The 13,748-nt window shown below is 43.8% G+C and overlaps 1 protein-coding gene across 1 annotated transcript; it reads right to left on the bottom strand.

Annotated features, from left to right (window-relative positions):
* Positions 1–1,392: 1,392 nt before the first annotated feature.
* Positions 1,393–13,118, bottom strand: GDAP1 (ganglioside induced differentiation associated protein 1). The gene is made up of 6 exons (XM_014951893.1): positions 12,837–13,118; positions 12,471–12,663; positions 11,314–11,487; positions 5,882–5,976; positions 5,424–5,538; positions 1,393–2,908 (listed from the first exon to the last, which is right to left on the bottom strand). Exons 1-6 carry the CDS (start codon positions 12,885–12,887, stop codon positions 2,526–2,528), a joined length of 1,011 nt encoding a protein of 336 aa, XP_014807379.1. The 5' UTR covers positions 12,888–13,118; the 3' UTR covers positions 1,393–2,525.
* Between the last annotated feature and the right edge of the window lie 630 nt (positions 13,119–13,748).

The raw sequence follows: 13,748 nt of genomic DNA, 5'->3' as shown, positions 1-13,748 counted from the left end.
CATCTCGAGGCAGCCAACGCGTAGCCCTGGAGGACCACTGACATCTGGTGGTCATTTTGGTCCTTCCCAGTGGTACCTGCAGCTCCTGGCAAGTGACGCGTGCTGCATGGAGATGGCTGGGGCTTGGGAGGAAGAGAAACTGCTTCCTCAATAATTAGGCTGTGTGGCAGCCCACAGGACTGCTGGTGTGACCTAAACCCGCACGCCTGTGGGAACGTCAGTGTTCTTATCTAGAGCTAACAGATTTAAAATATATTTTAAAAAAAAAGAGGAAGGAAAAAGTAAAATATAAATTAACTCTAAAGAAATCTAAGTCATGTATATTGAAATTTACCGTGACTTGATCAGGTTATATTTTACAGATGGCCTGTCAGAACTACACGCCAGGGAAGCATTAAGTTACAGGCCTTACTCTGTGTTTATTAACTCAGTGGAATTCGTTGGCCACAAGCAAATGCAGATGAACTGCCATACACAAACAACAAACTCAGTTAAAGCTGCCAGCACATTAATAGTATTGTTGGATTAAACTTACTCTAGAGATAATAGAGCTCTTCTAAATAGAGCACATTTAATTCAACAAGTTCTTGAGAACAACTGGGTCACGAAATAGAATTATATAAAACTGTCTGTCTTTTGGACAAATAAAAAAAGCATTGTTTGCTGGGTAAGATGTTTCTTATTACTGAAAAGGAGCAACAAGGTTTAGGTCTTCTTTCTCTGGACAACTCGCACAACATGAAGTTATACACAGGAGGATTCAACAGTTTTATCCATTTTGACAAAATCTCAGCTCTTTCCACCAGACTTGAGAGCAGATCTTTGTGGTGCTCCAAGCAACTGTGCAGAGACCACAGCCACCAGCACCAGATCTAAAACATACTTAGGCCTGACCGCACTAGTTGTTGATAGGCAAACATTTAAAGCTATGTTTTGCTTGTTATCTACAGCTTGTAAACAAAATTCCAAGGCTTTCTGACATTCATCGAGAATATAAAAATCTTAACAAACTTTCATGAGAGTTTCAGCCCTTCCTGGCTGCTTCCTTGCTGCAAAAACATTTGAAGTCTACCTTCAGGTAAATGTGCATTTCTCTTGGAAACGGGAGCTCCGTTCAAACCTAATAAAACTCCTGGCATTTGCCAAGCAGTGGGAAGCAATCAAAGTGGGTTCTATACCTTTCCTACAAGCTACAAGAGTGCAGCTTTGCAAAACAAAAAAATATCAGCAATACAAATCACCTGTCTCCAAACTGACCTGTATTTTTCACCAACCACCAATATCACAGAATCATAGGATGGTTTGAGTTGGAAGGGATCTTGAAGATCATCGAGTTCCAACCCCTGCCCTGGGGAACACCTCCCACCCGACCAGGTTGCTCCAAATCCCATCCAGCCTGGCCTTGAACAATTCTATGCCTCCTCTCCACAAGTAAACAGGTTACTAAATTGCTCTTTTGCCTTCAATCTGGGCTACCCAACCAGACTGAAGGACAGAGAAGTATTTCAAATCGCTTTTACAAAACGCATTGCTGTGCGTACATTGTCTCATTGGCTGTGGCACATGGTGGGCAAACATTTAATAGAGGCACGTGCAGTTGCTAACGTCGCCAAGGAGTGTGCAAAACATAGCCAGTGCTCAGAGTGGAAACGAGAAAGTGTACCTGGGACACTGATACGGGGACAACTCCGTCAAGCCACCCCAATGAAAGCAGGAAACGTGCACCAAAATGGTTTGGTTTGACTCAGGCTGGGCACCTGCCTGGGCCAAAGACAACCAAAAAGGCTTCCAGAAGACAGCGTGGGGTTTTTCACTCCCATTCACATTTCAGCAGAAGTCCAGCATCTGTTGACCATTGACGCCTCTGGAGAACTTCACCCACACAGCACACAAATCATTGATGTTCATACATCTTTCAGGTCTCTTCCTGTACTACTGCATGAACATTTAATGACAGAAGTGGTTCCACAAGGCTACTTTTTAACACATTCCTAAAGGCTGACCTGCAAATCGATAGATATTAATCACAACAGAGACACTCACTCCCGTACACCACAGGCACAGAGCCTGTACGTTCCTCTTAAGTCCTACTCTGAGCATTTAAAGTGCTATTTTCAGTATTTCAACAGGTTTCTGCACAGTAATGGATTTCACCCATGGTGAAGAGCTATCACACTGCTGCATGTCTATTAAATAAAAGCAATATAATTAGGCCAGCTACTGGATAAAGGAGGCAATAAGCACTTTAGCAAAGCATTGTCACTGCCCTTATGGCTCCTCATCTGAAAAGAAAGTCTCTTCTTTCCTTTGTTGTCCCCTCTAACATATTATTTTCCACAAATATCTCAGCATCGCCAATCCAATTATACACCAGCAGGAGACAATTGCTGTGTGTCAATGCTCTAATTCACAGGCATAACCTTTCTTCTACTTTTATATTTTACTGGGGATATTTTCCTAGGGAGGGGGAGGGAGGAGGGAGAGGAGTAGAAATGCCCTCCGCTCACCACCAGGGATAGATGAGTCTAAAAATAATTTTGCCTGGTTCTAATTGATAAAATCACATTGGCAAACCTCTTCCGAAGACACATGAAAGCAAGATAACCCACTCCTGCCAGCAGGCTGACCAGCAGGGTGGTGCCAAGGACCCTGGGTGCCCTCTTCTTGGCCACCCGGAACGCCGTCGGCAGAACGGCCGAGATTAATATATTGTTGACGTGTCCCAAAACTTTGTAAAACGCTTTTCTCTTCAGGACACGCTCGTAATAGGCTTCCAAGTTGGGCCGCTTTCCGTTTCCCCAGTTTCTTCTTGCTAATCCCAGAAACTTCAGGCGATGTAACGTGACGGCAAGTGACACGTCTGCCAGGCTGAAGAAATCACCACAGAGCCAAGGCTGATTTCCATCTTCTGAAGAGAGATAAAAAATAACGAATTAGGAGCTAATGGAATAGAAGCGTGCACAGAAGCCTCCATGGGCTCATGTTTAATCTAGTGCTATTTAAAATGCTGCCTAATAAACACCACCAACACTTCAGCTAAAGTATGAACTTTAATCAATGAATTTTTTACCCTGTCCTTTTTTCATATGGTATCGTAAAGTCTTGGGCTCAGCAGCCTGGCCTACATTTGTTAATGAAAAAAAGAGCCACGTTTCAGGTCCATAAATTAGAATGCAGAGTCAACACTTATTTTCATCAACTGCTTTCCTAAAATCTGGATTAAATTAAACAGAAGTGGAAAGGAGGCAGCTTAGCTTGTACTGAAAAGCTACCAGTTTGATGAAGAATTTAACATCCTTCCCGTGTCACTCAGGTCTGTGGCATTCACTCAAGAATGGCCCATTTGCTGGAGACTTTCAAGTCAAAAATAAACAGCTGAGATGACCAAACTGCATCAAGCACACGAGCTCAGTGAGAAGACAGGTTGTCTGCCCATCTTTCCTTTGTGCCTGCTAGACCCCAAAGCATGGGGGTTTCATGCTGAGAAATTTGGGAAGTGATGGATATTCACCCTGCCCACCATTAGTCAGGAGCACGGATCACAGGATCATAGAATGGTTTAAGTGGAAAGGAGGCAGCTTAGCTTGTACTGAAAAGCTACCAGTTTGATGAAGAATTTAACATCCTTCCCGTGTCACTCAGGTCTGTGGCATTCACTCAAGAATGGCCCATTTGCTGGAGACTTTCAAGTCAAAAATAAACAGCTGAGATGACCAAACTGCATCAAGCACACGAGCTCAGTGAGAAGACAGGTTGTCTGCCCATCTTTCCTTTGTGCCTGCTAGACCCCAAAGCATGGGGGTTTCATGCTGAGAAATTTGGGAAGTGATGGATATTCACCCTGCCCACCATTAGTCAGGAGCACGGATCACAGGATCATAGAATGGTTTAGGTCCCCCCTCAGTCTTCTCCAGGCTAAAAAGACCCATGTCCCTCAGCTTTTCCTCATAAGTGAGATGCTCCAGGCCCCTCATCATCTTTGTGGTCTTTGGAAAGAGAAAATCTCTGCAATGTCCTTTTCAACTCGTTCACCACCAGAGGAGAGCCATAGTTTGGCACATGGCTGGTACCCGTCCATTTCAACCATCTACAAAGGGCTGGAAGAAAGGACCCTGCAGAGAACGAGTGCACCCTGTGTTGCTGGAAGGACACCTGGGGGTTCACCCCGTGCATCGAGTAAGATGATGGAGAGAAAGACCAAAGGAACTAACCCGTGTGAAAGGAAGATGCCTGCAGCAGCACCAGAGGGAAGTGAATGAGGGATCTGAGCAGCAGCAAGACAGAAGCTCAGAGGTTGAGCAAGACCTGGAGAAGCATTTGGTCACAAACTTCAAAAATGTGAATGCCTCAGACAAAATTCCAAGAGGCATGTAAGAGCCCTAAGTTTTACGAAATCCTGTGATCCTGGCAGTTTTGCTAAGCTCATCACTAAGCTGACTCCTTGGAAAGGCTGTTTAGCAGAGAAAGCAAAGGGGCTGCTAGAAACGGCGACAGACTCAGTTTGCTCAACAAAATCCTACCATTCCTTGTGCTTTAGAACATTTCCTGTGACTCTTTCACTGCTGAGTCAGTAGGAAATTAAATCTAGATTTTCAGTTTGCTGGTTCAAATCTACTGTCTTGATAGCGACTGATAATTATTCCTATAGGTATTTATAGAGCCAAACACAAAGTTATTGATCTGAGCGGATGCTGTTGATGTTAACTGATGCTTCGTGCAGCTCCTGGTAACGGTTATTGATCTGAGCGGATGCTGTTGATGTTGACTGATCTGATGCTTCGTGCAGCTCCTGGTAACATCAGAGGAAGGATTCACAGAGTCACAGAATCACAGATTCTCATTAGCACCACTGGGAGCTGCTCTGAATAAGCAGAAGATTAGCCCCATTTAAACAAAATTCAACTTTCGTTTGGGTGGAGGGCAGGTAAACCCCACAACTTTCCAAGAGGGTGGAGGAGGGGGGTGCTGCTTAATGATTAGAGCACTTAACCCAGGTTGCTAATTCTGCATATATCACAAATATCAGCACAGCATTTAAACAAGATTGTAATAAATCTGTGTTAAAGGCTAAGGTCACAATCACTACAGTGAACTGAGGCCTACAACTACGACACCAAGAATAACGTTCCGTAGTGCAGGGGTTTTTTTTCAGTTTATTGATAAAACACTGCAAAATTGTGCCGCTAATCATACTTACTGCTGAAAATGTGATCCAGTGCTCTCATGAGACAGTGAGAACTCAGTGAGAGTGTCAGTAAACTAAACGAGTATTTAAACCAGCATTGATCCTTCTGTGGTGTCAGATCAGTATATACTAAAAGCGTCAAATTGGATACATTAAAACGGGTCCTATAACGGTGCCTTCAACAAGTTTGTTCCCCAAACATAAGCACCTACAGGATTTAGCAAGAATAATTCCTTACCTGGTGTTTCCTCATTTCGCCGCTGCAGTTCAGTCTCCACCTGATCCAAAACTTTTTCCAGTTCATCCAGTATTTTCTTCAGGTATTTTATATTATCGTGATCCAGCAGCTTAGACTGAATATATATATATATATATATATATATATATACACACACAGGTTAGTGTTTTAATCATTGAGCAGAGTTTATAATTTTACCAGAGAAACTTTGACTAAGATACTACAGTGCTTACTCATAAAACAGCATTATTTTCTCCATGTGGTCAGCTGGATACCACTTGGATACTGGTGACAATTCAGATAATGGAAGTAAAAAGAAGCAAAGATAAAAAGATAAAGTAAGACTGCAAGACATTTCTGGTAATGACTGGTGAAACAAATCTTTACATTGTGCCAGAAAAAATCAGACACTAACAAGCCCATAATAAAGAGGGGGGGAAAACAAAGGGTTTTCTTACCTTAAGGCGCTTTTGCTTTGCTATATAGGCATCTTGAAGGTCTGGGTTTTCTTCTGCAAGTTTTTTCAATTCTGATTCTGTGTTACTTATTTGGCCTGACAGAGGAAAAAAAAGCCCAAAGGAATGACATTAGATATCCAAAAGTACCCATAACGCAACCCACAGGAACAGATCAAGAGCTGGTGTACAAAGCCACACTGAAAACGTGGGAAGTGGCACCTCAGTGAAGCACCACCGCCAAGCTGGGATTCAAAAATATCATCTTTTAGAAAACTTAACCTGCTGCAGAATTGACTCCGCCACTTAAAGACATGGTCTAGTGATGGTTTTTGCCAGAGTTGGGTTGATGGTTGGACTTGATGATCTAAAAGGCCCCTTCCACCTGCACAATTCTATGATTCTATCATTCTATCCACTTGCAATGAACCCTAAACACCTGGACAATTCTATGATTCTATCATTCTATCCGCTTGCTATGAACCTTAAATAGCAGTGATCTCCCAGTCAAGAAGGAGGAATTCTTGTTAATGTTTTTCTCTTATTCAGATAAAACCATTTTGCTGCCAGAAACGATGCTAAATCCATGAAATTCTACTACAAATCTCTTAGGTCTCTGATTTTTTTGTACCTCAGTTTTCAGGTTCCTACCACACTTTTCAAGCTGTGAAAAGATCCATTCAGAAATTTTCTGTAGGTCACGTGCATAATTCCACAACAAAAGCCTAAATACCACTGAATATGGAACCCAGGTGGTGTCAGTCAGCTAAAATGTGACACCAAGACCTGTGATCCCTTTCAGAAATGTTCTTTTTGGACTATATGGATGTTCTAGAAAAACAGCCATAACATGACTTAAAGAAGCAATGATGTGAAAAACTTAACATAATTTTAGTGACTTCTACTAGATGTAGCCTTTTCTTTCCTTCAAAATGAGGCTTTGCTTGAAAAGGCAATATGTACAACCCTACAATACCAAAAGATAGTGAATAATAAGTTATCTTCTAAAATAAATATTTCTAGTAACAAACTGAGAGCAAAATCATAATTATAGGGCAGGAATCACCTCTCACTTGTATCTGATAATTAAGTTTAGTTCCAATTAAGTCTTATAAATTAAACTGATAAAAAAATTCCTGCTAGAGAATAATGAACTCACTGCTTTATATATTCTTTGTTTCAACCTGACATGACTGTGAAAGCCATCTTTCAACACAGTATATGAAGAAATTGAAGGATGTAATCACACAATTAAAATCTTATATACACAATTAATTACTTGATTGGATTTGGCATGCATAAACATCATATATAACTGAATGGTGGCTTATGATATCTAGCACTTTGAAAAAAATCAGCTTTTCAAAGTTGAAAGCTAAACCACCTGGGGAGAAGTTTGAACAAGCAAAAGAATTGTTTAGGAACATCCAGGAGCTATTCAAAAAAGCGCCTCAAATCAAGAAAGCAGACTACGCTTTTGAATATAAAAAGATAAGAAAACATCCCAATTTAGACAAGTAGTAATGACTGTGAAAGCCATCTTTCAACACAGTATATGAAGAAATTGAAGGATGTAATCACACAATTAAAATCTTATATACACAATTAATTACTTGATTGGATTTGGCATGCATAAACATCATATATAACTGAATGGTGGCTTATGATATCTAGCACTTTGAAAAAAATCAGCTTTTCAAAGTTGAAAGCTAAACCACCTGGGGAGAAGTTTGAACAAGCAAAAGAATTGTTTAGGAACATCCCGGAGCTATTCAAAAAAGCACCTCAAATCAAGAAAGCAGACTACACTTTTGAGTATAAAAAGATAAGAAAACATCCCAATTTAGACAAGTAGTAATGTGTGTGTGTAAACTGACAACAATTAATGCCGACTATAAGCCAGAGGGGAAGAACTCATACACTCAGCAGAACACAAGGCAGCGTTGTAAAGTGAATCACGATAACAGCACTGACTGTTACCATGTGAAAACAGAAGAACTATCAATAATGCCTATGAGAAAAGTACAATTATTCAATAAACAGTTATCACTCACATTTAGTGAAAAAAAAAACCCAGATTGTACACGCATATAAGATAATGCTACTTCAGTTAAAAAAAAAAGGTAATTACTCTTACTGAAATTCTAAATCTCTCCAGATCCTATTTATAAGGAATTTATTTTAAACAACCATTGACCATTGGACCAGCAACGCTGACTTCTAAATACTTTGCAATGCTCAAGTAGTTTCCAGCAGATGGAAAGAAAAAGAATCACGTGCTGACGTTTTACAAAGGGTAACTCGTGCAGCTACAAGGAAAACTAACTGTCTGCCTTCACTCTGACAACATCCCAGCGTGGCTAAGAGGAGAACTGACTTGCCAAAAGTTTTAAGGAGGAGGATGACACCATTTCTTGGAAACAGAACTTCTCAAACTAAGACAGTATCATATTTTATGATATTATGAATTTGGTAATTCTATAGTTGTAATACATCTCATGTCTCTGCAGTACTTGACTTGGTTCTACGGAGCATCCTAAAATGTACCAAAAAATCAACACAATACAAAGCAGTGACATTGACCAAAAAACTCCGAGATCTCAGAACATAACTGTAAGCAAGGGATCATCACCCAGTCACGTTCTTGGGATTTGATCCTTGTCCCAGAACTATCTAGTTCTTCTGTAATACTTAAAATGAAACATAAAAGCATTTACTAGAGTTTGCCATGGTACAAAGACTAGAAGCCTAACTCAAGGAAAAACATGGCACTGACACCCAGTGGCCCGGACTGGTTGATAAACTGGGCCTAAGGAACCAGTTGAGGTTTTAACACAGTCTGATGTAAAATAAAAAATGGAGCAAAAGATATATTCCACGAAAGACATTTCTTGGAGAGAGCACTGGAAGTTTATCTGAAAAGCTGGACTGAGGTCGTGATCCATGACCAGCTGAACAAGGATTCCCCGTGCGCTTCTTGCTGAAAGCAATGCAGGAGTCCTGGAGTCCTCCAACATACACACAGTAAAAAAAACACACCCAAAAACCAAGAATAAAGAAATAAATATTTGTCTCCCAATCTGATAGCAAAGTGAACAGAATCTGCTGTCCAGTTCTGGCATTGAAACCCAGCAAGGGGTGAAAAGAGAGGTATGAGAACTGACAGATTACTTACCAAGGATTTTTCTGAATATCACCAAATGTCACTTAAACTAAGTCTTTCTGCAAACTACTGAATTTGATACAGGAATTCATTCCAGGAGGTTCTCTGTTATCATGGGGATAACCTACAGGTACTTCCTCTGCCCTTACTGAATTTTTTCACGGGAAACCACTACGTATATACAAGTCCATCAGCTAAAATATCCATCCCAAGGAAGTCAGAAGGTATTTTTTACCACTGATTCTAATCCTTTGTCCTGATTTTATATTGTTGCGTTGTTTGCACCCAGGATTTCGGTTTAAATTGTACTTTAAGGGTTTCCATTGGTCAGATGAACCCAAACTAGTTACACCTGCACACTTTATTCTATTTTTTTAATTCCCTGCCCTTGGTACCAAGTCAACACTGGTACATTCCTTAGTGTATATACAAGTCCATCAGCTAAAATATCCATCCCAAGGAAGTCAGAAGGTATTTTTTACCACTGATTCTAATCCTTTGTCCTGATTTTATAGTGTTGCGTTGTTTGCACCCAGGATTTTGGTTTAAATTGTGCTTTAAGGATTTCCATTGCTCAGATGAACCCAAACTACTTACATCTGCACAATTTATTCTATTTTTTTTCTTCCCTGCCCTTGGTACCAAGTCAACTCCGGTACATTGCTTGGGCTAAAAGGGCTGAATGATTCTCTTGTGATATATTGGATAAACAGACTCTGTTTCATTGAGGCTAATTTGCATTTGCACCACTTTGAGAGGAAAACAACCGCTTTATTTTAACAGGTAAACTTGTAATAAGTTTACAATTGCAAAAAAAATGGGTCTTCAGTCTAGTGGTTTGCTGTGAGCAGTAACAGTGCTGTTCCCTAGAAATTGCTTTATAAGCATAAAAGGGTTCACTCATGGACTTAATATTCACAGCTGTCCCAGCTGCGATTTTCTGTTATGCACAAGATGCACATTTTCAATCATTAGGAAAATTAATTCCACAGGCACCTCCGAAACAACACTTCCTCTCTCCCGTTTCCAAATCCTAACAGACTACAAAACCAATAAAAAGTCTACATGCAAATTGTCAAGGGCTGCACCTAAAACTGGAAATCTGTGCTCAATATATTCTGCTTAAGGGGCACTGAAGACACAAGACGAATGTAATCATAGGACCATAGAATCATAGAATGGTTTGGGTTGGAAGGAACCTTAAAGATCATCGAGCTCCAACCCCCTGCCCTGGGCAGGGACACCTCCCACCAGACCAGGTTGCTCCAAGCCCCATCCAGCCTGGCCTTGAACCCCTCCAGGGATGGGGCAGCCACAGCTTCTCTGGGCAGAATGCAACACCCTATGACCTGCCAGGGGTTCAGGGCTACCCCAGTACGTACTGCGGATCCTGCTGGTGGCGTAGGCTGGGATCATGGAGTCCACGGTTAACTCGGGGTGCAGGATGCAGCCATGCGTGTAGGCATCCATAGGCAAGGAGTCTAGAAGCTCTCTGTAGTGCTGCACCCGCGGGTAATACATGCTCCCTTCTTCTGGCATGAGTCTTGGGACTTCCTCTGCAACACAAAGTTAAAAAACAGGGTCAACAAAAGAAGAACTGTGTAAATGACCAAGAGCAGTATTTCCTGAGTTACTTGTGTCCAACTGCTGCAGACGACACAGGCACAGTTAAGAAAGTCTCGTGATTCTCCACTGTGGTATTAGCACAGCCCAGCAAAATCACAGAATCACAGAATGATAGGAGTTGGAAGGGACCTCTGGAGATCACCCAGTCCAACTCCCTGCCACAGCAGGTCCACCCAGAGCAGGTCCCACAGGAACGTGTCCAGGTGGGTTTGAATGTCTCCAGAGAAGGAGACTCCACCACCTCTCTGGGCAGCCTCTGCCAGGGCTCTGCCACCCTCACAGGAAAGAAGTTCCTCCTCATGTTCAGATGGAACTTCTTATGTTCAGGTTTGTGCCCATTTCCTCTTGTCCTGTCCCTGGGCACCACTGAAAAATATGGACACAAGGCCTTTCAAAAGCCTACATGTGACCACTTCCAAGCTTTTTCTTCCTACTTTTTCACCTCTTCACTCCCGTTTTGGCTCCAAAATTAATTGCCCCATTCCAGTTCCCCCCTGGGCAGGGACACCTCCCACCAGACCAGGTTGCTCCAAGCCCCATCCAGCCTGGCCTTGAACCCCTCCAGGGATGGGGCAGCCACAGCTTCTCTGGGCAGAATGCAACACCCTATGACCTGCCAGGGGTTCAGGGCTACCCCAGTACGTACTGCGGATCCTGCTGGTGGCGTAGGCTGGGATCATGGAGTCCACGGTTAACTCGGGGTGCAGGATGCAGCCATGCGTGTAGGCATCCATAGGCAAGGAGTCTAGAAGCTCTCTGTAGTGCTGCACCCGCGGGTAATACATGCTCCCTTCTTCTGGCATGAGTCTTGGGACTTCCTCTGCAACACAAAGTTAAAAAACAGGGTCAACAAAAGAAGAACTGTGTAAATGACCAAGAGCAGTATTTCCTGAGTTACTTGTGTCCAACTGCTGCAGACGACACAGGCACAGTTAAGAAAGTCTCGTGATTCTCCACTGTGGTATTAGCACAGCCCAGCAAAATCACAGAATCACAGAATGATAGGAGTTGGAAGGGACCTCTGGAGATCACCCAGTCCAACTCCCTGCCACAGCAGGTCCACCCAGAGCAGGTCCCACAGGAACGTGTCCAGGTGGGTTTGAATGTCTCCAGAGAAGGAGACTCCACCACCTCTCTGGGCAGCCTCTGCCAGGGCTCTGCCACCCTCACAGGAAAGAAGTTCCTCCTCATGTTGAGATGGAACTTCCCATGTTCCAGTTTGTGCCCATTCCCTCTTGTCCTGTCCCTGGGCATCACTGAAAAATATGGACACAAGGCTTTTCAAAAGCCTACATGTGACCACTTCCGAGCTTTTTTTTCCTACTTTTTCACCTCTTCATTCCCGTTTTGGCTCCAAAAATAATTGCCCCATTCCACTTCCTTCCCCCAGCCCCTGAGATTGTTCTGGAATTAAGCAGTAACGTGTGTCTTTCTTTCTTCTCCCCGCGGAGCAGGAGCTGCCCAGCAGCAGCAGAAGTTGTGCTGCTTTTCCCTGCTCAACACAGGGTTTTTGGTGTCAGTCTCCCCGGGGTGAGCGCAGCCATCGCTGACTCCTCCATCCCTCCCCAAGGGGGAAGGAGGATGGTGGATGGTATAAAGATGCTGGAAGGCCTTCGGTTTGTTTTAAAGGAGCACTTTTTTACCCCATTATTAGGAGACCCCGTTTATTTTTGAGACTATAAATGTTTTCTGCTCCTGAAAACCAACCAACACACGCAGCGAGGAGGAGCTGGCCCCAAAACTGCCTCCCGCCGGGGGGTAGGCGGGGAAAGGACTTCACGCCGAAACGCCAATGGGGTTTACCATCTACAAAGGTGGCTTCCAGGTAGTCGATGATCTGCGTGGCCTCGCAGATGATGTTCTCCCCGTGGATGAGGACGGGCACCTCCCCGGAGGAATTCAAGCGCATGAACCAGGGCTCGTTGTGCTCGCTCAGGGGCAGGTTGACATCGTGCTCTTCGCACTCCAGGGCTTTTTCGGCGATGGCCAAGCGCACCTGCAACGGTACCGGTGGGGTTATCCCAGGAGAACCTCTCCATCGACATCTCCCCCCGGCTCCGTGGAGCCAACCCATCTCCCGGCCCCGCCGCCGCTCGGCATCCCGGGAGGAGGGGATGGGGGGCCCGCAATCCGCCTCCTCCCTCCCCTCCCCGAGGTCGCCCCCCTCACCTTCTGGGAGGAGAAGGACTGGGTCCAGTGGTACAGCACCAGCGGCGCCATCCCCGCGTCCCTCCCCGCCCCTCTACGCCGCGCTGCGCCGGGCGGGGTTGGAGGGATGCGCGGATGCGCAACGGCGGCCGCCCTGCCCTTGGGGATTCAAAGGAGGAGATGCCCGAGGAGGGGAGGGGAGGGGGATGGATAACACCCCCCCACACACCCCTTCTTCCCCGGCACAGGGATGGCCCTTCCCAAAGGGAATCCGCCTACAGCATCCCTGCGGGAGGCGCAGAAAGATGGATGCGCAGGTAGGAAGGTCACATGGCAGGATTCTCCCCTCCCCCTCCTCCTCTTCTTTTTTTTTTTTTTTTTTTCACTGCTCTTTAATAAATCAATGCCTCTTTGGCTGCCTTCCAGACCACAAAAACACTTTGGGCATCTTTGCCTGCCTTTCATTTTGTGTCTGGTAGGACTCTCTCCATCATCTTTATGTCTGCATATATTTTCCACAGCCCTTGGTTTTTTTTTTTTTTTTTTTTTTTTCCTTGAGCAAAATGAATTTCAGGGACGCCGGCATCACGCTCTCGGCAAACAGAGCAAAAAATGTTATATTATTTACTCAGAAGACATCCTGAATCACACCCTGGGAGTATAAATACTCCATTGCCAAACGCACGTCACTTGGAGCAAGGATACATAAAGCTGCGGAATAATATACATTTATTTTGCCTCCAGATGTGTTCTTTCCATCTCAAGGGACAAGGCTTCTCAATTATTATTTCTTTTCTAGACAAAATTAGAAAAAAATGAACTATTTGTATTGTTTGTTGTGGTTTTTTTCCTGCGTGAAGTAGGGTCTTGAAAAGCATCTGGTAACAAACACCAGCTTCCACCATCAGAAAATGCTTCCACTGGAGACAGTCG

Source organism: Calidris pugnax, unplaced genomic scaffold (assembly GCF_001431845.1).
Source record: "Calidris pugnax isolate Ruff unplaced genomic scaffold, ASM143184v1 scaffold61, whole genome shotgun sequence".
NCBI classification, from domain to species: Eukaryota; Metazoa; Chordata; class Aves; order Charadriiformes; family Scolopacidae; genus Calidris; species Calidris pugnax.
The sequence above is the reverse complement of the archived record's forward strand: the minus strand, read 5'-3'. Positions and strand labels throughout refer to the sequence as shown.